We start from the raw sequence: 10,361 nt of genomic DNA on the forward strand, positions 1-10,361 counted from the left end.
ATGGCAATGAATTTGTTAACGCTATATCAGTGGACGTTAACAAGTTCTATGACATTGCAGCATATTTATAGTTCTTTTAGTTTCCTTCTCTTCGATGCTCTAATATCACCCTAGATATTTGATTCAAGTCATAGCTTTATGCTTTTAGGCCTGTGGAATTCAATGATTTAAGTAATTTTTACATAAAGGTACTGCCTCTTCTTTCTACTGCCCTTTCTTTTAAAGCAGTTTTTTGGTTAGTTATTGGTTTGTCTTCAATTTCCAGTCAAATAATTCACTTAAGCCAAGATGTGTAATTCAAAATTGAAATAGCGAACCATTAGTTACAAGTAACAGAGACAAGGGATGCTAGATAAACATGATGCAAGAGGGGGGAAAAAAATCAAATTCATTGTTTATTTTTCAACGAGTCATAATTGTAGTCAAGGATAATATGAAGTCTTCAGCTTAATAATAGTAATAATAGTTCGAAAATGGAGGCAATAGGTGGCTTTTGAAATACAAGTCAATGGAGAAATAATTAAGTAATTTTTAGATCCTCCTTCCCTGTTTCGTATTTAATGTCTATGTAGGGAAGTAGGTAGATTAGATAAGAACATGTGTGGGTTTGTTCAATTTTGTTGGTATTAATCTCGTCCGTCCATGATCACTTTTTATTAATAAATTATTGATGATCATGAATTAGGCCTACCGCATTGATAATAAATTATCTGGAAGAATTGCACTTAAGTTGACTTTATAATTGAAAAGGTTAGTATAAATCCCATCCAAATTGATGAAGATATTGGACTTTACCTACCAATTAAAAGGGTTGTAATTCGAGAGCACAACAAATATCAAATTTTCTTTGAAAGATTGTCGGAGAGGCTGTAGCAGAGATTTGAGTGTTTGATAAATTAGGCTGGGTAGATATATGTAGCAATCGTTGTTGTTGGGACTAGCAAAATTTTAATATAGCAATTCATAATTCACTGAAAGCCTACTCTGTTTTTTAGATTAAAAAAAAGAGAAAAAGAAAATTACTAGTTGGTTTTCATGATGGGGAAGTTTTTTTTTTAAGAATTCATATTTTATTCACTTATTTTTCTTTGTTTTATCTCTCTCTTTCTTTTCTTTTTATTTTTTTTGAGAAAATAAATAAATTTTTTTCTTTAATGTTTTTCCTTTTCTTTTCTGTCTTTTTAATCTTTTTTCGCTCAAAGTAGTTATCTGTATGAAAGCTTGGTTGATCGTAGGGAGAGATGAGAGTAAGAAATCCAATATCCTTTTAGAAAGCACCTTTGTTTTGGCTCATCGAAACCCAAATCACTTTGGAAGATGCACATCCACATGCCGGTTACCTAGCTTTGGATTGATCTGACCGACAGCTTTCCAGCTCGCTCTTCAGCTTTGTAACCTTGCATCATGATACGGTACCACTCCATATGTCGGCCACATTACTCTTTCCTATTTATAAGCTAAAAAGAAAATTTTGCTCTTGGAGCACAGTGTAATGGTAAGATTATCGATGGATTTTCTAAAATATAAGGTTCGATTCTCGATTGAACTATGTATGTATTTTATTTGATAGAAAAATTATGAAAAATAACACGAAGTATGATTATTTGAATGGATCTAATAAGTCATGTTACAACCCACGGTCTAATACTCAGATAAGCATGATGCTTTACAGTAATAGATTGATTATAAAGGTCAGTGGTCGATAGTCTTAATGTGAGCACTTTTCATATTTATTTTGGTAATCAGTGCAAAATTTTTATGGGATAGAATAAGTCACTTTCAAAATAAATCAGTTCAAAGAATTAAAAATTTGAACTATAAAAAAAATATCGCATTGATGTGGTGATAAGAGAGAAAGATGATTGTTATGCAATAAATGTTTGAACCGATTAGTTAGAGTGTAAGAGTTGAATATTTAAATTAATAAAAAAAATCAGTGATCCTTCAGTAGTCATTGTAAAAAATTTATCCACTCTGAACGAGATCGGCGCTACACACCTTCTGCTGTGCGCTGTTAAAGAAGAAACTGCATCGACAGCCACGAGCTGTGGCTTCAACGAGGCCAACTGTGAAGCGCAATTGCTGTGAGATGAGCGGCGACTACGGCGAGGCGAGGCGGGTCGGCCGTGTCATGCTGGGCTGCAATGAAGCTGGTTCAGGCGACGCGGCGAGTTGTTGATGCAACGAGTGAGGCCGGCGGGCTCAAAGAAGACGAGGTCACTCCGGCTCATGCATCTCTCATTCTGAGAGCTTTTCGCCGAGCGAACAAAGTGCATCAATTTTGCAATTTAAGCATCAGCTTCGGGAGCATATTGGCCATGATTTTACGCCAACGAAAATGTCACTAGACCAAGTCTCGAAAGAAAAATGAATCGATTGGTATAGGAAGTGCCAGCCTAGTCATAAAATTGAAAGCTACTCCATTGACATTGGTGTATCAGTGCTTCACCAACCCCCTTCACCCACCGCCAATGGGACCACTCATTGACCATCCGATCCCATCAAAATAAAATCTCAGCCGTCGGTAATTAATTATCAAATGGCTCACCTACTCTCTTCCTTTTCCCCCTTTTTTTATTTTTTTATTTTTCCCAAAAAAACATTATCGTTAATCATAAAAAATAATTAAAAAATGACTTTTGGCATATGAACATAAGAATTGTTCCAATATATATGAGAATTAAGTTGACTCTACGATTCCCTTTTACCCACGAAATGAATGGGAAAAGACATTCCTGTGCATGTAAACTTTTTCAATAAATTAAGAAAATTGTAAATTTATATTACATATTTTCTCTATTTTTTTAATGTATTCTTAATAAGTTATATTTGTTTTGTTAGGTTTAACTTTAAATTAGCTGGTGCCTTTTAAATTATTTTTTTAATTTATTTTTTGGGTTGGTCTTGATGTGGAATGCAGATCTGAGTCTATTAATAGCGCTCCATGCCACTTCTCAAGCTCGCGCTTCTCTCTTCGCTATCCCTTGCTCCGCCTTGGTTCCGGTTCCTACTCCGCTGTCCAAGGTAAGCTTTCCTTGCTCGGGATTTACTCTTCTCCACTCGATCCGAGCTCTCTCGCTGTTATATTTTGCTTCTTTGCATCGAAGAAGAACCTCTTTAGGTCTGATCCGTCCGTGAAACGTCTTCACTTTGGTTCTTGTCGAGGTTTTAGTTGGTCAGTATCCTTCGTTATCGCTCGAGGGTTTGATTCTTTTATATATATATTTGGATCTTAACTATTCTTTCCTTTGTTTGCCGAACTTTTACATTTATGCATCTTGATATGGATCTTCACTATTTGTTTCCGTCACTATTTTTTTTTGTCAGTTCTGGATATCTACCACTAGATAATATTTGCAACCGGATCTGGGTTAGATGTTTGATTTCTCTTAGTTTTGATCTCAAGCTGATTGCCAAATCTTTCGGCTATGTGATATGTTAGATCTGCATGTCTTGCTGGGCTATTGATAATTAGTTCACTCAGATCTGGCTCTTTGACGTGCCATCGTTCCTCGGTATTTTATCCTGTAGATCCGCAGTTGGTTAGTTTGCTGTGATTTAATTTACCTTTGTTGTCGGCTATGTTACCTTTTTTTTTAATCAGCTTTTTGAGTGTGAAAATTTGCTTTTTTTTGCCCATGCACTTCTCTATTATAACCCTTGTGTTTGTCTGTATGCCCGTGAGACGTAGGTTGGGCTCCTTTTCCATGATCCATGTCTTGTAGTTGTTAACCTATGATTTCTTATCCTGCTTTATTTTGTCTGGATCGTTTACTTTTCTCGCATTTCTGGGTTACAATTAACCTTGCGTGTTGGTTTTCCAACACTCAGAAACTACAGTGATATCTATCATTAATGGGTTCGGCTTGGGCTAAGTTTTGATGGATGGATGAGATAGCGATGTACAAAAGCCCAATGATCTCACCAAATCGCCTTGGTTATTGTTGCCACACATTCTATATCTTGAATTTCTAAGATGTTATGCACAAGTTAGTTCGATTAAGTTAAATTCAGCTGAGCTGGGTTTGCTTCTCCATCCATGGCTAACAAGAGCTAAATGTATTCGAGAGTTATATTCTGTTGAATCTAATTAGTTTGCGTTTTATGAAAATGTCTAGTGTTATTATCCATACAAAGGAAATGTTTTCCCTGAAGATTGTAGTTTCATTTTATTGTCATGTATAGAAAAATGGCATCGCACATTGTTGGATATCCTCGTATGGGCCCCAAGAGAGAGCTCAAATTTGCATTGGAGTCCTTTTGGGATGGGAAGAGCAGTGCCGATGACTTGCAAAAGGTTGCTACTGATCTCAGACGTGCCATTTGGAAGCAAATGGCTGATGCTGGAATCAAATACATTCCCAGCAATACTTTTTCTTATTATGATCAAGTGCTTGATACCACGGCAATGCTTGGTGCTGTTCCCGAGAGGTACAACTATACTGGTGGAGAGATTGGATTTGATACCTATTTCTCTATGGCCAGGGGAAATGCCTCTGTTCCTGCTATGGAGATGACCAAGTGGTTTGACACAAACTAGTAAGTTCTCTTGAGCTTCCTTCATCTAAATTGGTTACGTCTGATTTTATTCTTTCTGATGATGCATTATTACATTTACTTTATAGCCATTTCATTGTCCCTGAGTTGGGCCCACACACAAAGTTCTCATACTCCTCTCACAAGGCAGTATCTGAATATAAAGAGGCAAAGGCGGTATGTACCTGATTCCTTCTTTTTCCAACTAAACTTGAATTTTCTTGCTTGACCTTTCTTATTCTGTTGTTCCTATTCTACCAGTATCTTTTTGACTCATGCTGATGGAATTATGCTTGTCTTCTTTGTTAAATTTAAATTTGATTTGCTTTATATCTGATTGGAGGTTTATTGGAAGAGCCTATAGTTCTACAAGGACATGAGAATGTCCAGCATTTTGATGTTGCCTTGATCACCTGCATTTTCATTTGATGATAAACTGGAAATATTTACACTAATGATTTATTTTTGCATATGGCTAAAGCTATCTTTTTTAATAAACCTATGTTCTATCACTTCTATGGGTAATTAACTGGTTTTGTGCTCATGTTAGCCTTTGTTGTCAAAGTGAGTGACTTGAAAATTCAATTGCTCATTGAATTTTATTTGTACCACGAACTAGTTATACTAGTATCATTATTATTATTATTATTTTTTGACATTCATGATTGATTCTTTTTTCTTCCTCAAATGTTTGGTATGGTTGAAGATTGTAAGAAGTTTATGCTACTTATTGATCGATCAACTTATTTGTCTGATTTTGTTATCTACAGTTGGGAATTGAGACCGTCCCTGTTCTCATTGGTCCTGTAACATACTTATTGCTGTCGAAACCTGCTAGAGGTGTTGAGAAGTCATTTTCTCCTCTTTCACTTCTTGACAGCATTCTTCCTGTTTACAAGTAAGGTTCTTAAACCAAGGCCTGCAATATTTATTGAGATTACTTTTTATGTTATCATGTAGTGTGGTACTTACAACAATACCGTAAAACAACAGGGAAGTTATTGCTGAGCTGAAACAAGCTGGTGCTTCATGGATTCAGTTTGATGAGCCAACACTTGTCAAGGATCTTCAATCCTACCAGATAGAGGCATTCACAAAGGCCTATTTGGAACTAGAATCATCTCTATCTGGCTTGGATGTGCTTATTGAGACATATTTTGCTGATGTGCCTGCAGAAACATACAAGTTAGTCTGCTCATATTGAGTGAAAAAGTATTGCATCTTCTTGAAAAATTCATTATTATTTTGAATTTTTCAGGGCTATTACTGCTTTGAAGAGCATCTCTGGTTTTGGTTTTGATCTTATTCGTGGAACACAAACAGTCGATTTGATCAAGACTGTAGGCTTCCCTGCTGGAAAGTATCTTTTTGCTGGAGTTGTTGATGGAAGGAACATTTGGGCAAATGATCTTGCATCATCTCTCACCACGCTTGCTGCTCTTGAGGCCATTGTTGGCAAAGGTAATTTGGATAACTCTTGCACACTTTCCAATTGCCTTTGTATTGAAAATGGCAGCTAACAGAATTTGTTAATTGCCTTTAGATAAGCTTGTTGTCTCTACATCATGCTCACTCATGCACACTGCTGTGGACCTTGTCAACGAAACAAAATTAGATGATGAGATTAAGTCATGGCTAGCTTTTGCTGCTCAAAAAGTGGTTGAAGTGAATGCATTGGCTAAGGCATTAGCTGGTCATAAAGATGAGGTAATTTTCCCTACAAAGATGATATGAGCTTTTAAATTTCTTTTGAAAGCCAAGGAAATTGATTTGGCTGCCCCTTCAATAGTTATCTGAAGAAGATAATCATATCTATCATTGTTAGATTCTAGGAACACTCATGTTAATATCCCTTTTATGATCTATGGTAACATAAGATGCCAATTGATACATTTATAGGCTGCCAGTGGTTTTCTTTTTTTGTTTCTTTACGCACAGGGTTTGGTGATAAATGGTACCTGGTTCTACTGTGATCTGCTTTTTGTTCATGCCAAGTTCTACTTCTCACCATGCACAGATTTTAATAAATGTTTCTCTTATATTGTCTGTTCGTTTATATGAACAGGCTTTCTTCTCAGCCAATGCTGCTGCCCAGTCTTCAAGAAAGTCGTCTCCTAGGGTGACCAACCAAGAAGTCCAAAAAGCTGTAAGTATTTTTTGCTGTGATTAATTTCTGGTTTCTCAGTAGCTCCTAATAATTCAGTGATGGCATGGCACTATAGGCTGCTGCTTTGAAGGGCTCTGACCATCGCCGAGCCACCAATGTTAGTGCCAGGCTAGATGCACAGCAGAAGAAGCTTAACCTTCCAATTCTTCCTACGACCACAATTGGTTCATTCCCTCAGACAATGGATCTTCGAAGAGTCCGACGTGAATACAAGGCAAAGAAGTGGGTGCAGTAAAATGAACCCTCTTTCTAGTTTTCTTTCCTTTTTCTAAATACTCCTAGCATTTATTGTATATTCATCACCATGTATATCCTCAGAATCTCTGAGGAGGAATATGTGAAGGCCATCACAGAGGAAATCAGCAAGGTTGTCAAACTCCAAGAAGAATTTGATATTGATGTTTTGGTCCATGGAGAGCCTGAGGTGAGTTTGCAAGCCTTTTATTTTTTTAATAATTCAGATATTTGAGCTTCGCCTGACTAATCTAAGGTAGGCAATCTTCTCTATTGGTTCGCTTATTGGATAAATAAACACACTCAGAAGTCGACCTTTAAAATTCAAGTCATATTTTCTTATTTCATATCAGGAATATAGGAAAATGTTACCAGCTGTTTATTTGTTAGTTTTGGATAGCATCATCCAGTGTCATTATCTGCTTAGGTTCAACTTTTCTCCAATGTCAGTGAAATCTTTATCTTTTCACCGCAGAGAAATGATATGGTTGAATATTTTGGAGAACAACTTTCGGGCTTTGCATTCACTGTCAATGGTTGGGTGCAATCTTATGGTTCACGTTGTGTTAAGCCTCCCATCATTTACGGTGATGTCAGCCGTCCTACTGCTATGACTGTTTTCTGGTCTAAACTGGCCCAAAGCATGACTGCTCGCCCGATGAAGGGTATGTTGACAGGTCCCGTCACAATTCTCAACTGGTCGTTTGTTAGGAATGACCAACCCAGGTAAGCCAGTTTCTCTATAAGCTACTAATCCCATTGATAAATTGTGAGATTACATCAAAATTATCTTAAAATTGAATACACTTGCTTCCTGTATCAGGTTTGAGACTTGCTACCAGATTGCTCTTGCCATAAAGAAAGAGGTTGAGGATTTAGAAGCAGCTGGTATTCAGGCTATCCAAATCGATGAAGCAGCTCTTCGTGAAGGCCTTCCTCTTCGCAAGTCCGAGGAAGCTTTCTATTTGGACTGGGCTGTTCATTCCTTCAGAATCACAAACTGTGGTGTTCAGGACACGACTCAGGTTCCCCATCTCACTCTTCCTCCTGAACTAGTTGCATCTTGTGTCATCGTCTAACCTGTCTATCTTTTACGTACAGATCCACACTCACATGTGCTACTCTAACTTCAACGACATCATCCATTCCATCATTGACATGGATGCTGACGTGATCACTATCGAAAACTCCCGGTCCGATGAGAAGCTGTTGTCCGTGTTTCGTGAGGGAGTCAAATACGGAGCTGGCATTGGCCCAGGTGTGTACGACATCCACTCTCCTAGGATTCCATCCACCGAGGAGATTGCTGACCGCATCAACAAAATGCTTGCTGTGCTCGAGACTAACATCCTCTGGGTCAACCCAGACTGCGGGCTCAAGACTCGCAAGTATGCCGAAGTCAAGCCTGCACTTACCAACATGGTTGCCGCGGCTAAGCTCCTCCGCACCCAATTGGCCAGCGCCAAGTGAGAGAGACGCCCCAACTTTATCACGATTTTCTTAATAACGCTGTTGGTGTGTGCCATTTAAATTGGTCAAATGTTTCGTGTCTTGCTAGAAATTTGTAGCACCTTCTGTTTAAGTGTTTCAACTCAATGAAATCTCGTGATGCTTGCTTGACAACTGATTCGAGATTATCCAAATTAGTTTATTCACACAAAGTTGATAGTATATTTATCATTTGTGCATTGTGCTAGTCCAGCAATGTGATATGGGGAAATTTTCACAGTTTATTCAAATGGGTAGAAATTTAAATGAACAGCGTCGATTAACTAATGGCGACTCTTTGATAAGCTGTATCCTCGAAGCTCTATAATGGAGATCTAAAAGTAACTACATCATGAGTCAGAGGACAGCCTTATTCCATGTTGTGACATTTTGTTAATAGATGTAAATCTGTATTAGATTATACAATAGTTTTTCCTTCAATATTCAATAATCGGAGTCACAGGTGATGAGAAAGATCAATAATTTTTGTTCAACTATAAGATAATGAACTTTTAGAGTTCATTACAAGATGCAAAAGAATAAACCCAATAGAAACCAAACACCTAATTTTAAAGAGCAACTGCAAGACAACACCGGAGACACAACTGCAAACACACTGGAATGAATGAATTCATCTTCAGTTCATCATCGCAATCGCCGCCGCCGCTATCGCCATCGCCATCTGGAATGTGTGTTTCATGATTGGGTTCGACGACGAAGTGGGCGGCAGAGCAGAAGCAGGGCTCGTGGGCGGCAGAGCAGGAGCAGGGCTCGTGGCCGGAAGAACATTGATGACTAGCTTCTGACCTCTTTGGCAATGGTCTGCAATTCCACAGAGGTACCATTTCTTCCCTGTTGTCTTAAGAGGTATCACGTCGTGGCCACTGTTAAACATTCTGGCAGCTCCTGTTCCATTGCATGCCTTGAATTCTTCTCCTCCAACAGGGATGACATTGTGAGCCCCTCTATCGTACTCGAAAACTGCAAAACAAAAAAAAAGCATAGCATACGAGCTTTACGATAACTTTGAGTGATTAAATACGACATTGAATCGATTACCTAAATTGTCTCCGACCGTGAACCATTTGGTCGCTGCCCATTTTGAGTAGTCGAAATCTGGCATCCATCCGTTTCCATCGCCGACTACGATATCTGCTCCCATGGCAAATGGCAGCAGAGAAGCGGCCGAGAAAAGAAGCACTGCGAGAATCTGCTTGGACGCCATTAATGATCAAAGCACTGATCTGTGATGCTTTTTGTGGCTGGAAAGAGAGAACAAAGCAGGTGTTTATATACACACGTCCTGGCGTGGACCTCGTCTATTGCAGACATTAAATTACTGGAGTTAATTTGCAGGCAAAGGTCGGCATGCAGTTTCTTCGTTGCTTGTTATGTTAATTAGCTGTTGCCAAATTGCCGAATTCTTGCAAGAGCAGGCCAAAGAAGACATTTTGAACAGTGATGGCCAATTCATCGAGAAAATCGACATTGCCAATGTAAATCACTTTTAGTACACTTTTCTTTTGCGATATGGTGACCTAAGGAGGGCCTGAGATTTTGGCTGCTTTATTTTAAGAGGTCTGAGATTTTGGTTGTTTCAACAGCTGTCGGGGGCGTGGCATGGCTCGTAAAAAAATAAACCGTGTCAGGCAGGGTCCCTGAGTCAGGTTGTGCTGGGTGGCTCAACTCTATCAGGGATTAAGTTGAGCATGACTTGATAACAAATTGCGTTGGGCGTGACGTAGACTCCAACATGACCTAGGTGACAGGTGCAACTCAAAAAATTTTAAATATAGAATTATAGTTAAAAATTTTGTAAACTGTTTTTGATTTTCTATTTTTTAAATTTCTATTATTTTACTTGAAAATTTAGCTCCATGGAATATTAGTCATTCCAATAGTATCGAATCATATTTTTGTGCATACGTAAGGGTAT

The 10,361-nt window shown here is 38.3% G+C and overlaps 2 protein-coding genes across 2 annotated transcripts; one reads left to right on the forward strand and one right to left on the reverse strand.

Moving 5' to 3' along the window:
• Window positions 1-2,876: 2,876 nt before the first annotated feature.
• Window positions 2,877-8,560, forward strand: LOC141842674 (5-methyltetrahydropteroyltriglutamate--homocysteine methyltransferase 2). Its single transcript, XM_074730713.1, has 13 exons — window positions 2,877-3,024; window positions 4,186-4,539; window positions 4,626-4,713; window positions 5,307-5,434; window positions 5,530-5,721; window positions 5,795-5,997; window positions 6,080-6,243; window positions 6,602-6,682; window positions 6,759-6,925; window positions 7,022-7,127; window positions 7,413-7,663; window positions 7,761-7,962; window positions 8,039-8,560. The coding sequence occupies exons 1-13, from the start codon at window positions 2,945-2,947 to the stop codon at window positions 8,405-8,407; spliced, it is 2,385 nt and encodes a 794-aa protein (XP_074586814.1). The 5' UTR covers window positions 2,877-2,944; the 3' UTR covers window positions 8,408-8,560.
• Window positions 8,561-9,062: 502 nt separating this feature from the next.
• LOC141842675 (mavicyanin-like) lies at window positions 9,063-9,650 on the reverse strand. Its single transcript, XM_074730714.1, has 2 exons — window positions 9,485-9,650; window positions 9,063-9,406 (listed from the first exon to the last, which is right to left on the reverse strand). The coding sequence occupies exons 1-2, from the start codon at window positions 9,648-9,650 to the stop codon at window positions 9,063-9,065; spliced, it is 510 nt and encodes a 169-aa protein (XP_074586815.1).
• Between the last annotated feature and the right edge of the window lie 711 nt (window positions 9,651-10,361).

This window comes from Curcuma longa, chromosome 12 (assembly GCF_044706935.1).
Source record: "Curcuma longa cultivar G26 ecotype Majalengka, Jawa Barat chromosome 12, ITB_CL_G26_1.1, whole genome shotgun sequence".
Taxonomy (NCBI): Eukaryota; Viridiplantae; Streptophyta; class Magnoliopsida; order Zingiberales; family Zingiberaceae; genus Curcuma; species Curcuma longa.

What these genes read in the sequence shown, in the direction of transcription:
- LOC141842675 (XM_074730714.1), bottom strand. Translation starts at nt 9,650, where the DNA reads ATGGCGTCCAAGCAGATTCTCGCAGTGCTTCTTTTCTCGGCCGCTTCT. An exon ending in CACGGTCGGAGACAATTTAG is followed by an intron (nt 9,407 to 9,484) that starts GTAATCGATTCA and finishes TTTGTTTTGCAG; the next exon opens with TTTTCGAGTACGATAGAGGG.
- LOC141842674 (XM_074730713.1), top strand. Translation starts at nt 2,945, where the DNA reads ATGCCACTTCTCAAGCTCGCGCTTCTCTCTTCGCTATCCCTTGCTCCG. An exon ending in TAGCTGGTCATAAAGATGAG is followed by an intron (nt 6,244 to 6,601) that starts GTAATTTTCCCT and finishes TTATATGAACAG; the next exon opens with GCTTTCTTCTCAGCCAATGC. An exon ending in GTGTTCAGGACACGACTCAG is followed by an intron (nt 7,963 to 8,038) that starts GTTCCCCATCTC and finishes TTTTACGTACAG; the next exon opens with ATCCACACTCACATGTGCTA.